Source organism: Taudactylus pleione, unplaced genomic scaffold (genome assembly GCF_031769625.1).
Source record: "Taudactylus pleione unplaced genomic scaffold, aTauple2 ptg000051l, whole genome shotgun sequence".
Lineage (NCBI taxonomy): Eukaryota > Metazoa > Chordata > Amphibia > Anura > Myobatrachidae > Taudactylus > Taudactylus pleione.
Genome location: NW_028284453.1, coordinates 884,785 through 904,114, shown reverse-complemented (window position 1 = coordinate 904,114; position 19,330 = coordinate 884,785). Strand labels below are relative to the sequence as shown.

Genomic DNA, 19,330 nt, shown 5'->3' with positions numbered 1-19,330 from the left:
TGATTCGTTTGGGACAATTGAACTGCATTCTAATTGATGAGATAGCGGGACGCCGCTAGTCTCATTTTTGCATATACAAGCCTCAAAGACTCCATCACCCCCCTCATTTCCCACCAAGAGTTCCAGTATAGTGCACCCTATTTATATCTAAATACCATTGAACTACATTAATAAGCATATAGCAGGTTCTTTACACTGCAGACCATTGTGATTACTTGTATTACATTGAATGCATGCTGATAATATACTACATATATGCCATTTTTAATCCAGTAAACAGAAGTTTCTGCATAGATCATGATAGTTTGTCATTATTGCTATATATCAAGTATTCAACAAATAGGACACGAAGCACAGGCATCTGCCTGAAGTAGGCACAACATACAGAATCAGTAGGTGTAGCGCAGTTACCATTTTTTTTCTCTCTATATATATATACAGTTGCACACACACATATGTCACACATACTTTACACACACTTACCTTGCAGAAGGTGCAGGTTGTACATCTGATGGGGATGGTACCTGGTAGGCTGGTACCATGTTATTAATCCCCTCCCCTTAGTGGCATGATACCGCGTTTCGCGGTCAATCATGAGGAGGCATGGAAAATGACAAGATTTTAATGGAATCGCATTGTATTGGCTCCACCTCCTCCCTATTGACCCATGACCTGTGTGTGCTAGTGGGGTTGGGGAAAGGATAGGCAAGAGTAGACCAAGTAGCATGTTCTAATTTATTTATTTGCTACTAAGGTAGACCTATATGTAGATGTATATACAACTACTAGACCTATCTGTGTAGTGGGTGATGGATGACTGGTGCAAACAGCCTAGGCAAGGCTGACATATAAAACATATGTCCCTGTAAGAGTATATTTAGTGAACAGCTACACAAACAGAATGGGTGGTTGTTTAGATACAGTTCTGCCCACAAAGAAACATTGTAACAAGCTGAACTTGACACAGTAATGCAATTCCACGTAAATTAAAAATCCTATAGGAAAACACAAACCAGTAACACTAAACCATGCTGTTAGGAAGGGTATATAAGAAACATATCCCAAGGACTTGTTGACACTGCTGCAATTTGCTGAAGACCTCAGCAAAAGACCACGTGCAACACGGGTTGGAGAATTAAAGAGTGGTAAACAGTTATGGCTTTAGCACTGTAGAAAATAACTATTGAGCAATTCCAGGTACATATGTAGAAGAAGAAGGACTTATGCCTGAATAGTAGAGCAATGTCTATGCTGCAATGGATTTCTCACTGGCAAAGGTCATTTGTTGAGCATGTAATTACTACAATGGGTACAGATGCCGAACAATCAGGTCTTTGTGTAGAGAAATGTCTATGCTGCACTGGCTGTAACACTGAAGAAATACCTTTACACTATGCCCCGTTTACTGGACCACAGCTGTATATGGATGGAGAATATACCCACTTCTCCCCCTTTTCAGCTAGACTATACACCAGGCTATCCACCAGGGTATGGTAGAGGAATATTGAAATTCCGCTTATGATCTACATAGAAGGAGTGGGACAGCGCCGCAATGGGGGTAGTGGTAGGCCGTTTTTTTATATTTTTCTCTCTCTCTACACATTAAACACTGCCATATGGTTTTAAACACAGGAAAACTGTCAAAAAAATTGTTCAAATTGGTTAAATTCATGTGTAAAAACCAATTTGTCTGAACAACCATTTTTGTCTGTTTTCCAGTGTTTGTGAGCAAATGGTCTATTGTCATTTGCTCCCATACATTACCCGATTTTCATTCCAACCAGCCAGATTGAACAAATATCTGACAGATAATTGTATAGTGTATGCCCAGCATTAGGATCTAGTTGGCACCCAGCTGTGCAGAGGCAGCGCAATTCCCCACTTGAAGGAACCCTGCTTTAATGCATTTTTTAAGGGAGAGTGAGGGGTTAACAGGGGCATATCTATAATGGGTGCAGGGTATGCACACAGGCCCCTGGGACCTACCCTGCATCCATATTATCTAAGACTTACCTCTCAGAGGTCCCGCGCTACACAAAACACCGGAAAATGGGCACTGCAGTAATTTTTCCAGTGTTTTGTGCATGTGTAGTAGACTCTGGGCACACAGGGGGTCATTCAGACCCGGTCGTTAGCGCCGATGCGCTCGGACCGGGTCGATGGCCCCCCACAGAGCATGAGCACGACGGCGCCGGCGCCGTCGTGCGCATGCGTGAGACCCGCTACGACCGACAGCACCGTTCGTAGCGGGTCTCGATCCAAAGGGGGCGAGCTGTCGATGTTGATTGACAGCTCGCCCCGTTTGGAAGGCGGGCCGGGGGGGTGGCAGCCCAAACGGAGGCGTTGGGAACGCCTACCGTTTGGGGGAGGCCCCACTGACATCACTAGTGATGTCAGTGGAGAGCTTCTGGCTCAGACAGAGCCAGAAGCTCTCCGGGGCTTACGACAAGGGAGACCCTACCCTAGGGTCTCGTCGTAAGCCCCGATGGTCGCGATGGTCTCTGACCATCGCGACCATCACCGGAGCGGTCGTTAGAGCTGTGGGTGTTAACCCACAGCCTAACGACTGCAACAGAGGCGGGCGGTCAGGATGCAAGCGGCCGCCCAGTTTCTGAGCGACCGCTTGCATCCTCCGACCGCCTCTGAATGAAGCCCACAGTGCCCAGAGTCTACTGATGCTGCGGTGGCCAGCCGCATAAGTCAGCTGCCGGCCGCCAGTGAGAGAGGAGGGAGCCCTGGACAGGGAATGCGCATGGGCCCCCTCCTCTCTTAGGATGCCCCTGTGGGCTAACCAGATTCTTACCACCTGCTACGGTGCTTCTGTCACCTCCGATCTGCATGAGTCCTCTCTGGTCTTCAGCACTGCCTGGGATGTACCACTCTGCACCAGGCTGCATTCTGTGCCTATGGTACCAGCAGCTGTGGGGTCTTCAAGCCACTCTCACTCCGGTGCCTCCCGCTGTCAGCCACATCTCATGATAATAGCCTCATGTGGTGCCTTTTCTTATCCTACTGACTCCTGCTTTTACCACCTACACAGCTTCGGTTCTGCGCTCCTCACTGGACCTGGTCCCCTGTCAGTGGCCAGCCCCTGGGACTTCTGCCCTGCGAGTGACCCTTTCTACAATGAGTTAGGGGTCACTTTCCCAGGCTCTGGTTGTTGCTGCGCATGCATCGTAGTGCACATGCGCAAACCGCCCACTGCGATCGGGTCCCATCGCAGAGTAATTTACAGGAAGTGCCATTTGTGGGTGGTGATGGGGTGGGTGATCATAGAAACGCAGACGTGCTGGTGCGTTTGCACGTTGTTGCATATGCGTGCATAAATTATCCACTGCGATGCCTTATGCACCTTGAGTACTCATAGCGTGCAGTGAGGTAAACAATTCCTCAGTAAGGTCAGACCTTGTGCAAGTGTGCGTGAGGCTGTGATGGTGCTCAATGTTATCGAAGGTTTTGCAGTCTTGCTAAGGATTACGGATGTGTGTAAGGTAAAGTGTCCTTACTTATGTTGTGCTGCATCGGCATAGCGATCGCAGTGGATTAGCATACTATCGCGTAATCGCTATTACAATTGCAGTTGCGATCCATATTAAGTAAGGCCTTTTATCCCTTGCTTTGGAAGGCCCTCTTTAAGTGGCATCTGACTCAGACTGCAAAATCCACTCAGATCTTACACTAAGTGGAAAATATACTAAGATTCATGTTGGTGTGTGATCTCTAATCACAGCTCTTCATCTGAATATTTTCCACAGTAAATCACAAATTTATCGGTATCGGTACATCGGGTAACATCGGATGCGATCGCAACGCTTGAGGTTGACCATACCCTGCCGCAAGCACTGCGAGCACTTCAGTGTAAAAACAAGCCAGGTGACGTGTACTATGACGCTGTCTTATAATTATGCACACCTCTAACATGCCATTGAGATGCTCAGGCACGCCTGCCTTTGCACCTCCACTCCCCCGTTTTTAATGTCCATCCCCTGTTACCATGTACATACGGTTTCCCCTGTCACTCACTCTGCTGGGCTGTCTATGCGCAGCGAGCGAGTGCATTGTGAACTTCGCTAAGGTAGTCACATGCACACTGCGATGTATATGCATGCACACAATGCATACATACTGCATACCATCGGCAGCAGCGAGCGTATGCATCTTAGCGAGTGCGTCTGAATCAGGCCCACTGTACACACGCTAAATGTTTTATACTTTTATTACACATGCAGTAACTCATTCACTCACTCGCACTCACACTCACCCCCTCCCACTCCATACTTAACTTGTCTCTTGTGCCGGTCCATCCACTTGTCCAGTAGCATCCTAGGCGAAGATCAGTCCTCTTCTCCAGTAGAATCCTTAGGTATGAAAATAACCAGCTGAACAGACGGAACATACTGTACATACAGTACTGATGCCGAATGTGACAGGAACCATGTGTGTGCCTGCACTTGGAGACCCGCCAATCTCTGAGCCAATCAGCAGGCTGGCCATTGATAGACGAAGACAGTCACTCACTGTGGGTTGGGTACGGGATCCCGACAAACAGAATGCCAACGTTCAGAATACTGACAGTGGCACCCCGATAGCCAGAATGCCAACAGCCTTTGGTAAGTATTCTAACCCTAACCTTCCCCCTAACCCACCATTCCCGCAGCCTAACCCTAACCCTCCCCCCCCTCACAGTCTAACCTTAACCCTTCCCTCCCACAGCCTAACCCTAACCCTTCCCTAAATGCCTAACTTTAAACCTAACTCTAATCCTGACCCTAACCTTAATACTCACTGTCGGGATGTCATCGGTCAAGATCCTGGAGCCGGGTTTCAGACTGCTGTCGTGATTTCAGTGCCGGGATTCTGATTACCAGTATCCTGACCGCCTGGATGCTGACTACATCCCCTCACAGCCATTCAGCAGCCTACCAGTGAGGAAATGGTTATGGTAACTGAAGTACATTCAACTTACTGACCACCACCAGGAAGGAGGACCATATTTTGTTATTGTGTGCTAATATTACTTTACTTCCTCGCCGACACATGGCAGCATCCAATGTAACAGAACTCTCTTTGCAATTTCCAGTGATAACTTAGTCCCACATGAATCCGGTGCTCCTGCCTCACATTGACACTCAATGGTGCCCAGCTCTCTGCTTTTATCCCCGATAAACATAATCACGCAGCAACACAGCAATACTGCCAGAAAGGAGCCGTGTAATAGCACCGCAGTTCATGCAAAAAATAAAGAGGAGAGAGAAAAAGGAAGGAAAAGAGAAATAGAGAACCAGAGCTAAAATAGTTATTGCAAGAGGGAAGGAGTTACTTAATGGCATATGACAGTCGTTACCAAAGTGGGTGCTGTGGCACTCTAGGTTGCCATGGGGCACTTGTAGGACTGCAAAACCAATGTTGGTGGCTGCCAATCATAAAATATGTGTACAAACAGAAGCACAATCCATGCAATCCACGCTACCACCAAATAACTGAACCTAAGGATGAAATATAAGCACAACTTACTTCATATAATAATATTTGTTGAATTTCTCAGTAAAAATCTTGGCCTAGATGCCGTGAAAATAATGCTGATACTGTACTCTAGGGCACCTTGATACAAGCAAGTTTGGGAACCACTGGCATATGGTAAAAAAATGGCGGGATGAAGGAGGCTGAATCACGTGTATGACATTTGTCAAAAGGCCCAAATGAATAAAATATATAGGGGATGGTGTCAGATAGGACCAGGCATGAATAAATAAAGAAATATAGTATGGGGGCAAAGAGAACCAGACCCTCTAAAAAATAGAGGGAAATGTGCAGAAAGAACCAAGTCCAAATGATAAATATATAGGGAGGCAGATATATGTAATGGCACTTCACTAACCATTAATATAGCAGTTATGACATGCACATGCTTGCCATAATTATAGTATATAAAAGGTATAAAATCAGCATTTTATATACTCACAGGCAGATGTGTTACCATGAACTAACAAATGTGGTCAATAGATTAGTAAGCCATTGAAACTATGGAAATCTGTATGTATAAAGTAGAACATTAAGCATAAGGAAACATGGCAGCCGCAGCTTGTATCAAAGCCATTTTGTTACAAAATTACAAGTAATAGCAGCCCCAGGTGTCAGTGTACGCTTGCAATGCAGTTTTGTCACTTAAGTGATGCAAATATGTTGCATATTCAAAGAAAAAGATGCGCAGTGTGGCTAAGTCGCAAGGTCCGTGGCATGATTTGAGCACTGGTGTATGAGGATGAGGACACATCTGTACATAAAGCAGGGAAGCAAAAAAAACAATGAAAGAAAGTTATCCCAACCTGTTCTTGCTGATTTATATTATTTTACTAAGAGAAAGTGTAGGATGTATGTTGTACTGTATGTAGCTTCACCATCCCCAGGACAAATAAGGTAAGGGGCATACACACTAGACGATTCGCTCCATGAGTGAAATCGTTTAGTGTGTTCCCGGCAGGGGTGCGTTCAATGTCTTTTTCAAGATGTCACTGCCAGTCCCATGGAGTAAACTTAAATACTCCCAAACCGGAAATCCTTTTAAATAGGGGACTGGGTCATCTTTACAAACAATATAACCATAAAGGTATCTAAATATCTTCTATTACTGGAATTTTCATGTCCATTATTCTCATGGTCCTTATAAGGATCAGGAAGGTCTTCCTTACTTACAAATAGGTGATTCAGGGACTGCGGCTTGTGTGTTCCATAGTCTGGAAAGCACAGTGTGTCCGCCGGAAGTGGATTACATCTATCACCACCAAGCGTGATGGGACCAGCTCGTCTCATGGTAACGCAACATAACGCTGCGCCTATCCCCGCGCTGGCATCTATGCAGAGGGACACGTGATCTAACCACTGCGCATAATCTAAAATGGCTGTGCATTCTGAGTGTCAGCCAAAATTTTATCTCATCATATGTTTACACTAAGGGGTAAATTTACTAAAGTGAGAGTTTTTAGAAGTTTTAAAAGTGATGTTGCCCATAGCAACCAATCAGATTCTAGCTATTACCTTCTAGAAGGTGCTAGTTAAATGTTAAGTAGAATCTGATTGGTTGCTATGGGTAACATCACTTATAAAACTCACTTCTAAAAACTCTCACTTTAAAAATTTACCCCTAAGTGTGGATAGCTTACACTGACACGTGGTAAACCTAATACCGCTGAAATAATAAAAGAGCTTAAATAAACGTCTTGTATAGGATATCCAGATTGCACATGTAAGAAATTAATATATATACACATACATATAACAGATATAAAATATCTGTGTAAATATAAATGTAAGAAATAATAAATATACATATATGTTTAAATATACATATAAAATGCTTTCATAATACTTCCAAAATTTGTTAAAAATAGCATTATGACACAAAATCTCCTATGATTATACCATGTGATAAATCACATAATAAATAATTACATGTTCCATAAAAACAGATACAAAAATGTTACATCAACATAAAACGAGAATGTTCACTAGTACACTAAAATTCATACAGGAGATGTCAAACGGACAGTATGGGTTTTAAATATCTTATAGAAACCATTTTGTTTTGAACTCTAAGTTTAAACCTTTAGGTGTAAAAGTGCCTAAACTGAAGATAGTACTCATCTCTGTCCTGGCTAAGCGTTCTTCCATCTTGTTTTCCTCCAATAATTGGGCACCAATTGTATACCACAGAAAGAAATGAACTTAGATGGATTGCATTCATGTTGATCTTTAAAATGTGCTGAAACTCCATGTGTTATAAGGCCCTTTTTAATGTTTCGGAGAAGTTCAGCCATTCTCTCTTTTAGTTTATGCGTAGTCCGCCCTACATATTGTTTGTCACAATCACACCTTAATAAATAAACTACACTTTTGCTGTGACAAGTTATAATGCTATAATTTCAAATTCTTTTTTATTATAACTGGAAATGTATTTTGTAATAACTGAATACTTGCTTTTACAATTTTTGCACATGGGGCACTGGCCACATCGATAAAAACCTTTAGGGGTCTATTTACTAAGCAGTGTTAGGAGACAGAGTGATCAGTGATAAGGTGCCAGCCAATCAGCTCCTAACTGCCATCTCACAGGCTGTTTGAAAAATGACAGTTGGGAGCTGATTGGCTGGCACCTTCTCAGTTTTCACTCTGTCTCCTAACACTGCTTAGTAAATTGACCCCTTAGACTTAATAGGCTTAATCATCTGTTGTGTGTCCAGAGCACTCCTCACTATGGGGTAAATTTACTAAGATGGGAGTTCTATTTAAGAAGTGATGTTTCCCATAGCAACCAATCAGATTCTACTTCTCATTTATCTAGCACCTTCTAGAAGATAATACCTGGAATCTACATTCTAAATAAGCCAAAAGCGCTGACAGAGAGCAGCTGGTATAGAGGGTGTCAACCTCTTAAATGGATACAGATGTATAGAAAACAATTACCAGCGCTGCATGCTAATAAACAATAAAATATAAAAGATAAGTAGTGGATGGTTTTAAATAAAATAATATGACATTTATTAACACAATAAAATCACCAATAATGGATACACATGTATCAAGTAAGAAACTAAAAACAATGTTGTAGGTAGGATTGCTCTAGGACCTACAGCTCATGGTTCATTAAAGTCCTCTATCAAGCTTGGACTCTGTATGTATGCATATGGACTAGATTCCCCTAGTGACAACAATATAGATTACCGGATCCAGGTGTCAAGGATATCACACAGTCCCTTGGGCAGCGTAATTTGCACGGAATGGGTTAATGTGTTTCCACCTTTTCCACAGATGATACAGTCCCTTAGCAGCGTTCTAGTTGCATATGAATGGGATTCTTGTAAAGCCTCCGGATGTCCGTTATTTCTGCCAATATGCCAGAGGGAAAAATCCAAAGTCCACAGCGTGAATGTCCACAGATTGTGTAAGAGCTGGGTCAGCAAAGAGCAGGTAGGGCTCAACGGTTTTGCTGGATATAGTGTTGTCCAGCTTCCTCAGGAGCATATGGTTGAATGGTCCACCAAGGCTTATATATGCCTTGTCTCTAAATTAGTCTATTATTCACACCTGTATTCATTTACATTTATCATTAAAAACCATCCACTTTGCGGTATTAAAACAATTCATTTGGTCAAGGCAATCCTATTATATCTCTTATATAACATATCATGAAATATTATCATTATTATAAAAGAAAACTGACCTTTAAAGTTAATAAAGTAGTGCGTCTTTCAGAAGTCCCGTCCACGTGATTTGTTCCGATCACGTGACTCGGAACTCCGTACAGCTCTTTAACACAAATCACTAACGATCATGTGATTGTTGTACCACATGTCTATTCTAGCAATGAGAAGGATTGTTACAATTACCTATCAGATTCTCTTCCGCATCATGTAATCGTTAAACTATGAATCGAAATTTCTCATTGGTCCAGGATCGTTGTCATGGATCCCGGACATAAACAATTTTAGATCATAGGAAACATACATATATTATTATAATATAGGGATCAAAGTAAGTATAGATAGAGGGATCACGGTGTATATATAATAATGTAAACACTATCAATAATCTATTATCAGAGCTACTAAGTAGGAGGAATACATACAGCAGTAACGATGTATCGCTGTATAACAGTCTAATCTTATAAATCACAGGAAACATGCATGTCATATATGAAGATCAAGGTAAGTATATGTATAGACACAGGGATCATAGAACATAATCTAGTATCCAGAACTATTAAATGGGAGAGATACATACAGTGATGGGTATAATAACAACCTATCATGTTTCTCTACAAGATAGGAGATGGCTGGAGTATTCCATATATAGCATATTCCGATGTACAATAATCTAAATCAACCTGAGTGTATACAGCTGATAATAACATCTTGGTTACCTCAAAAGAATAAGGAAAACTATATTGAGAATATTAATAATTTGTGAGAAAATTCTCATTGTATGACCAAATTAAATTCAATAGCCTCAGTTAGGCCATCTGGATGTATGGAATTCAATTTTAACATCCAAAAGACTTCTCTGCAACAAAGTCTGTTAACCTATAGCCCAGTGTTGGCTAACCTTGACCCTCCAGCTATTGTGGAACTATATATCCCAGCATGCCCTGCCACAGTTTTAGCATGCCCTAATAGCAAAACTGTAGCAGTGCATGCTGGGTTATGTAGTTCCATAACAGCTGGAGTGTCAAGGTTAGCCAACACTGCTATAGCCACTTCATTCCATAGGGGGAATGATTTCTAAACCTATAATGGTTAGGCAATCAGGACTCCACTCATGTACATCTGAAAAATGTCTAGAGACACTAAGTTATCTATTGTGGTTGATGATGTTTCTACGGTGTTCCATAACCCTGACCCGCAAAGGTCTGGTGGTTCGTCCCACGTAAAAAAGTTTGCACTTACATGTAAGTACATAAATGACAAACTTAGGGGCATATTCAATTGTGTGCGGGAATAGCAAAAAACCCGCACCTGCAGGTGCGGGTTTTTTGCTATTCTATTAGGTGTGTGTTTTTTTTAAAAACACGCACCGGGAGGTTTTTTTTCACGCACCTCCTGAGCAAGCGTGATTTTTCCTAAAATCGATGATTTCAGGAAAAATCACTGGACTTGCTCTGACACCCCCCCTGAGGACTAATTAAGCAATTGGAAGTATCCAATTAGCTTAATTAGTCCTTAATTACTCACATTCCTCAGCGCTGTCTTCTGCATCTTCTTCTGCATCTAGCATCGGGAGCCGGCTCTTCTGCAACAGGGTGAGTATGGTGTGTGTGCTGTATGTAAGTGTGTATGAGTGAGTGTGTGTGAGTGCATGAATGTGTGTGTGTGTATGACCCCCGGTGCGGTGTGTGTGGCCCCCCTCCGAATGGGCGCTGGGAGAACTACATCTCCCAGCAGCTCTTGCTCCTCCCATCAGCCCCCGGTACTCCCAGCAGCCCCCTCTCCAGTAAGAAGAGAGAAGGGAGCCGTGGAGACCCCCTGCCAGGTAGGTGTTTTTTTTTTTCTTTCTTTTTACGCGGCGCGGGGTTTTCAGAGCTGAAAACCCCGCAACCACTATTTTTTTAATTGAATACTGTGGGTAGCGGGACCGCACATACCCACGGTATTCCGGAATTGGGCGCGAGGTGCGCAAAGTTTTTAACTCGCTAAACCTCGCACCCAATTGTATATGCACCTTAGAGTCACAATTAATAAAGGTGGTTATTTTAGACTTTTCTTCATTAGAAGGTATATATACTTAATTTGTTCTTCTAGTGATGTGTGAACATGTCGTGCACCTAGATTTTCCACATTTAAAGAAACCAGCAGGTCTCTCCATCAGCCACCCTAAGGTCTTTGGATTAATATTACAGTTTGATGTCTTTAGGTGACTGGGTGCTAAAATGGTCTTAAGTGATCGGTTCTTTCTAAATGTAATGTGTGGTCTTGATGGTGAGATGTTCTGTAATATAGTGTGCTCTCTAAGGAGTCTATAGTTACATGTGATTATGTCCTTAATCTCCCTAGAGCTGTTGGTAAATTTGAAAATAAAGCCCATCTCTCTGATCTTTTTCTCTTTTATCTGTAATTGTGTTCAGTCTATGACTATATTCAGTCTATCAAGAAGATCTTGTCTATTCATTAAATAAACATCTCTGTATGCAGCTTCCAAGGTCATCTCTGGATAACCTCATTGTCTAAAAGCCTTCATCATATCATGTGCTTGTATAGAGAATGTCTCTATATTAGTGCAGTTTCTTCAGAGGCGCTTCAGTTGCCCTTTGGGTATATTCTGTTTCCAGGGAGCATGGTGTGCACTTTGAAAATGTAAGTATGCATTAGTATTAGTATTAAGGTTTGGTGTAATTTGAGGTGATAATTTCTTCTCCTTGTGTCTCAAGGGTCACATCTAGGAAATCTATGCGATTCCCGCTATACGTGAAAGTGAAAGACAAATTGTAAAGATTACACTGCACAACAATGAAAATGTTTCCGATGTGCAAATAGTTACTTCTAATTGATTTCAGCATGCAAAGAATGAATATGACATTTAAAACTCTCAGTTAGCTCTGAGTTCTGAGATATAGCCCATTTATGACGATGTAGGGGTATTCCTAGTGAAGTGGGCAGAATGGAGAGACCAGCAATCTGGGCTCAGCACAGAGGGGGTGGGGCTTAATGACCCAATTAAATGAATCAGTTTTTTGTCCCCTCCCCTATTCAAATATATGCGATGCACGGGATTACCCACACAAGATAACTGGTGCACTGAGTGACAAGCATAGTGAGCGATTCCACCAAGACATTTCAGCAATGGTACAAAGATATCAGGGTAGGTGAATCACTACTGTTGGACAGTGACAAGAGATGCCCCAGAAGAGGAGTACAAGAGAAAGCACACCCATGAATAGGCCACTATATTAGGTAGTACTTTAATATGCTGTATGTTTGTTTCGTATGCTGCATGTTTGTTTTGTATGCTGTATATTTGTTTCGTATGCTGTATGTTTGTTTCGTTTTGTGTTCTTATTTGTGATTGATTGAATTAAAACAACTGTTATTTATTTTCTATCAAGAAAATATCAGATTATTTTAAAATAGTTTTCACTATGACTATATTACTATTGTACATACAGTATAGTGCAAGTAGTGTAGCTCAAAAAATAGAGCTAGTAACAACATTCTGAAATCATTTTAGTTTTTCTTGACCTCAAATTAGTAATGTATGACTATTTTTAGAAAGGAAACAAATTAAAAGTATTAATTTGTTGTACAGTGTTAGTGTTCAAAGAGTGAACAAAAGATGTGGCAGAAGAAAGATCCCCATCCCAAATAATAAAAAGATCATCTATATAACGGCCATAGAAGACTAGGTTAACTGCCCAGCCATTCCCCCACACATGTTCCTCCTCAAAGGCACCCATGTACAGGTTCGCATAGCTGGGTGCAAACCCAGTCTCCATGGCCGTCCCCATTGTCTGTAAATAAAAAGTGCTGTGAAAAAGAAAATAGTTGTGTGAAAGAATAAAATAAATACAATCATGTATGAATTTCCTGTGTATCACCATGAGGTCATCATTAAGTTTTTGGTCAATTACTTTTAAACCATTGTGATGAGGAGTATGGGTATATAATGCAGTGACATCTAAACTGAGGAAGGCATAAGTATCCTTCCATTTAAGAGATTGAATAAGATTAAGAAAATGAGTGGTGTCTATTAAATGTGACCTCAATGTGCTCACCCGAGGTTGAAGAAAGGAATCAATATAGTAGGACAAGTTGGAAGTGAGAGAATTAATACCCAATATAATGGTATGCCCAGGGGGGGAGGTGAGGGACTTGTGTATTTTGGGTAAAAAATAAAAAGTGGGAATGTTAGGAAACGAAGGAAGCAGGAATCTGTAGTTTTCTCTAGATATGACCCCCGAGTCTACTGCTGAATCAAGAAGTATTTTCAGTTCTATTTTATAATTCTTGGTGGGGTCACTCTGTATGATGGAATAAAATTTGGTGTCAAGGAGTTGTCTGTGAGCTTCTATAATATAGTTGTCCCAACCCATGACAACCAAACCTCCACCATTATATGCCTCTTTGATTATAATAGATGTGTCTTATGTCAGTGATTTAAGTGCTCTTTTTTCCTCCCTTGTTAGATTTGAAAAATGTCTAGTGCTTCCTTGTTTTTGTGAACATAAAGTTTTAAAGTCTTCCAGAGTAATCTTGTAGAAGGCTTCGATGTTACTACTTTTAGCACTTATAGGGAAGAATTCTGATTTGTTTTTGAATACATGATTATCTCTCCTAAGATCATATATTTTTTCAATTGATATTTTTTCTGTCCCTAAATCACTCTCACTGATAGTGTTATTCTCCTCCCACAGTTCCTCTAGGGAGGAGACCAAAACACTATCAGTGCTAGCCAGGATTATAGGTATAGATCCCTGTTGATTCAATTGTTTTTTTGCAAAATATCTAAATATCTTTTACGACAAAGGGTTCTTATATATCAGTTTAGATCAACATATAAGTCAAATATATTTGGTTCACTTCTTGGAGAGAATGTAAGACCTTTATAAAGCAGTGATAATTGAGACTCATCAAGTTTTTTGGAGGAGATGTTAAAGATGCTCTTCACTAGGTGGTCCTTAGATCCATTTGGATCATCTAATCCACCCGTCTTGTATTTCATTTTATTATACTTGCCTCCTCTCCTCCCTCTGGGCTTATATCCCTCTGTCTTTTGGGTGTGCCTCTTGTGTATCGAGGGTAGTATTGTAGATTTTCCCTGTTTTGTTTGGGTCTCGCCCCTAAAAAAGTCCCATGGTCAGATGATTCTCTCTCTCTACGACTACAGTAGACAAATTTAGGTTTCTCTTGAAGATACTTAACAATGATGGGATCCTTAAGGAACAGTCCCCAATGTTTCTTTATTATTCTTTCTAGTTACTGATGTTGGCTACTATACTTAGTAATGAAAGGTATGCCTAAATTGTCGCCTTTCTTCCTTTCTTTTGATCCTATTAGTTCCTGCTGACTGCAAGCTGCATACAGTATTTAATATACGGTTTCCCTATTTTCTCATGTTATGTGATTCAATGATTAATATCATGCAATTGGAAATCTCCTGTAGATTAACCCTTATTTTAACCTAGAAGGAGATTCTAGACACCTGGGGGTATATTTACTAAATTACGGGTTTTTAGAAGTGGAGATGTTGCCCATAGCAACCAATCAGATTCTAGCAATTATCTTCTAGAAGGTGTTAGATTAATGTTAAGTAGAATCTAATTGGTTGCTATGGACAGTCAACCCTAAAATCACTTTCTCAATTAATTTCTCAATTGAAGAAATTATGTAAAAACGTTTCCGTGAAAGGTAATTTGTGTTTAGGCACTGTACAGCAGAGACGTGATACAAACCAGGAAACTGAAGGCTGTTTTTAAGCCTGATGGCAGTTAAATACAGAAGTTGGGGTTCTGAGCCTAACAGAGTCCCGGCTTGGATCACTTTGGGGGTTTCGAGTTCCGAGTCCTGACTCGGGTCTTCTCGCAAGCTTGAAACTCGTATCTAAAAAAATTGGATCTCGTGTATTTTGGATTGCATTAAAGTTGTGATTTCAGGTGCTGTGAGGTGGTCAAAACACGACTGGAAATGAATGTTATTGATGTTAATAGTACTATAGGAACAAAAGCAGGTCCTAATTACAAGATTTTAGCTGTTTTTTTTAATTTTTTAAAGAAATACAAAACCAAAACCAAACCAAAACACTTGAGGTTGGTTTTACCAAAACACGACTATGATTTAGAACCAAAATATGAGGGTCTGCGTACATCTGTAGTTGCTATAGGTAGCAACTCCCCTCGTCCACATCTCCACTCTTTACACTGCTTGAAACATCAACCCCCTTGATGGGCTTTAACAGGGGGCTGGGTGATTGACAACTGTAAGGGAACCTTTGATTATTGGAGGAGGTTTCATGCACGGTGGGTTTTAGAAATGTATATAAGGCAGACTCATTCATTAGGCAGGCCTCTTTGTCCCTGACACTCACCCCTTCTTGCCCCCAAAATCTGTGCATGAGATGTTGTATTGTAGTTGCACTTGCCACTAGAACCCCTTTAATATTTACTATACTAGCACCCTATTTATTGTACTCACCTTCAGTATACAAAGTTTTATACAGTAACACAGATGAAAGGTTTCTACTTGCAGAACTGTCACCTTATAGCCTAACATGTTCATTTTATTTGCTCTCGGCTTTTCCTACAATGCTAAATTGTACTGTACTACATTTTTTTTTTACAGAATTCCCACCTGGCACAAATGTAGGACTTATCATAGGAATTCTGGTTGCAGTTCTGTTAGTGGTGGCTCTTGTTGCTGCGTTATATTATCTGTTCATTGTACGTAAATGGCGCAAAAAGTAAGTAACTAACATAAAACAACATCTCAATTCCTAATAGTCAGCTGGAGTAGATAACCTAGGTCCTTGTAGCTCTTGCAGAATTATTGTTGTTTGTTCCTCCTCTATGTTGTTGTTCATTGTACTGTATCTCATTGTTCACTCTATCACAGAAGTTCACAGACGCGGTCCTCAAGGCCCCTCAACAATTCAGGTTTTTAGAGCTATCCATGGCTGAGCACAGGTGACTTTATTAGTACCTTAGTAAATTTGATTTAACCACCTGTGCTCAACCATGGATATCTCTAAAACCTGAACTGTTGGAGAGCCTTGAACACTGCATTAGGGAACCTCTGGTCTATCACCTTTGTCATAGTTACCAAATAGGTCTTTTTTTTTCAAGGTTCAGGGCTGGATTAAGGCTTGTGGTGCCACGGGGTAACTAAGTTGTTGGAGCCCCACCAATAAAATTTACACCCCACTGCTACTATGCACCTAACCCTGCCCCACAGTGCCCCATTTTTGCTGCACAGTGCCACCCCACACCTCCCCAGTGCCCCTGAGTACTCACTTCCCATGGCATGGCCAGGCTCCACTTGAATATTTCCAGCTCTGTGCTCTGCATGCACAATGCATACAGCTCAAAGCATCTCCCGAGTCCCATCATCAGTTTCACAGATGTGATGTGTCACATGAGGCTGATGAGGAGACTCAGGAGCCACTCTCCTCTGTATGTACTGTGCATGCTGAACACATTTGCCCCTGTCCAGGAACCAGGGACGTTCAGTGAGGGTAGGCAGGGGAGGCAGAGAGTTGGTATTAAATTTTTTTGAATAATACAAAGAACATCTTTATAACATAAACATATTCTTTGTTTACTGTAATAATTTTTTTAGTTAATACTCACCATCTCTGTAAAGCACCCTGGTACTGCAGGGTGACAAGAGATGAAGCAGCAACAGCTCAGCCTCGCTTCTGTATAGTCAGACACTGCTTCAAGAGCTGGGGACGGGGCCAAACCATGGACAGTAAGCTGCACAGAAAGAGAGCTAATAGTGGCATGCCTCTGAATATGTGTCATGTGACCAGGAAGTGCACTGCAGTGTTTAGAGAATGGAGCTCACTCAGCTCAGTCAGCAGAAACAAGAGAAGACACAGTGACGCAGGTAGGAGAATCAATGGATACTGAAACTTAGTGTAGTTAGAGGAGAGTTACAGTGAGGAGGGGGTGAGACAGGCTCCCAGCACCCAGACCCATCTCCATGTGTGCCTCCCCAGCCATTGACCTCACCACACGTGCCAGGAACAGGTGCTGGGCACATGCTCTTGACAATTTTAGGGTCAGACCAACCATGCTCGGTGGCCCCCCTGTGTGTGGGAGACCCAGGGCGACCGCCCTATGTTGCCCCCTCCCTCCCCTCTAGGCCCCTTAATCCAGCCCTACCAAGGATAGTCCCAGGATTTAGATATTCTACCTGGCAAGTCTCTCTTTTTTAGTATTGTCACACTGAGGAGTGCATCTATAGTCTTTGATGAAATCACTGCTATTTTTCAGGCCTTCAAGTAACATGAATTCAGTGATGGAAATGCCAACTAGCAATGGTAAGTTGCATCAACCATATCTGTCTTTAGTGTATAAAGTGTAAGACGCCCACAAATGCAGCAATAGCTCAGCCGATATCAGGCAATTCTGCCAATATCATGAATTAGAACATAAAAGGCCTGATTCTGGGTCAGAGGCAATGTCGATGATGGACGCAGCTGAGCATTCTTTTTTATACTGCACATGTGTCTACAGTAAGTGGCAGGGCGCATCCCTCCAGAGCACTTGCGCACAGGCTTGCAGCTGTGATTAAGATGCACAGCCTCAGAAATGTCTATGAAATGTATTTTGCATTCTTGGGCAGTGACTGGAAGGTGACAGGAAGCTGGCTCTGCAGAAGCATGGAGATTGTCAGTCTTCTGGGCGTGTTATGTAAGTGTCGTGAGCATGTTGCAGAAGTTGTTATGTACACAGATGCTTAATCCTTCACACAGGAGACAATACTCTGACAGACAATCTGCTCCTATAGTAGCATGGGGCTGGTACAAGTAACAATGGAGCGACTGACGGTTACATCTACAGACACACCAAGTGGCAGCTCTAAGTGGGCGTATCTGTCCTCACACATGCAGACTCCTGACTGTACACTGGGGAAGGGCTTGTAGCAGTATTTGCATAAAGTCGCAGAAGCAATATCGGCAAAAGACGCACAGACGCACACCTGACGTAGAATTAAGCCAGTATATTCAGTGGTGATTTACCTTCATATAAAATCTTCTTTATCTTATATATTCTTATATATGTATATATTTATTTATTTATTACCAGTTATTTATATGGCACACACATATTCCGCAGCGCTTTACAGAGAATAGTTGGCCATTCACATCAGTCCCTGCCCCAGTGGAGCTTACAATCTATGTCCCCTATCACATGCACACACACATACTAGGGTTAATTTTTGTTGGGATCCAATTAACCTACCGGTATATTTTTGGAGTGTGGGAGGAAACCAGAGTACCCGGAGGAAACCCACGCAAGCACAGGGAGAATATATAAGCTCCGCACAGTTAGGGCCATGGTGGGAATTGAACCCACGACCTCAGTGCTGTGAGGCAGTAATGCTAACCATTACACCATCTGTGCTGCCCCACACATATATATATCTCCAGAATATAGTGTGTATTATTCCAACAGTGTTCTTGTCTTCTGCTATATTCTATCATGAGAATGTAAACAAAAAATTAAATTTAAAAAAATATATATATATGTATATATATAGGAAAGCACAATAGTGTTTGCTGTTTCAGAATGGGTCCTGCGTAATCGGACCCTCCATGGCATTTAAGGGGTGGTGCGGGCCAAAGTTGGCCGTCATTTCTGGAAACAGGGGTCGTGTCCACCCCATTTTCCGGGAGTGGCTAGGCCAGGTACTGCATTGACGGATGCAGCTTCCTGGCCTCGCAAGCCTGCCAGCCTGAGTAAGCTGAGGTTTACTCAGCTAGCCAACAGCATGGTGCCGATGGTCACAATGGTGATCCCAGCTTGCGACCTCAGTTGCAGGGCTGCGATCACAAATGCCGCAGGGGGTGTCATACACCTCCTGCTTCATTTCCATATTAGCAAGAACGGAATTGCAAAGCCTGCCTGCGTGCAGCTTTGCAATGCCTTCCGATGCTGAATCACAACCTATGTTATATACAATTGCACTGCTTTGACTCAGTCCAAATATAAGTTGCAAACCCAGAATACTAGACTCTAGAGCACTTAACACCATTTAAACACCAGAGATTAACACCAGGAGCAAATACCAGAGACCACCTTTTTGATAAGGTGCTGATAGTGGTGAAATGCGTTAGAACTACTACT

At 42.0% G+C, this 19,330-nt stretch overlaps 1 protein-coding gene across 1 annotated transcript in view; it reads left to right on the top strand.

The window, feature by feature from the left end:
* LOC148535429 (cell adhesion molecule CEACAM19-like) overlaps positions 1-19,330 on the top strand; it is a 52,033-nt gene that overhangs the window by 32,447 nt on the left and 256 nt on the right. The window contains exons 3-4 of the mRNA XM_088462605.1: positions 15,822-15,939; positions 17,474-17,520. Of these exons, the coding sequence (XP_088318731.1) occupies positions 15,822-15,939; positions 17,474-17,520 (165 nt within the window). The remainder of the gene's footprint in view (positions 1-15,821; positions 15,940-17,473; positions 17,521-19,330) is intronic.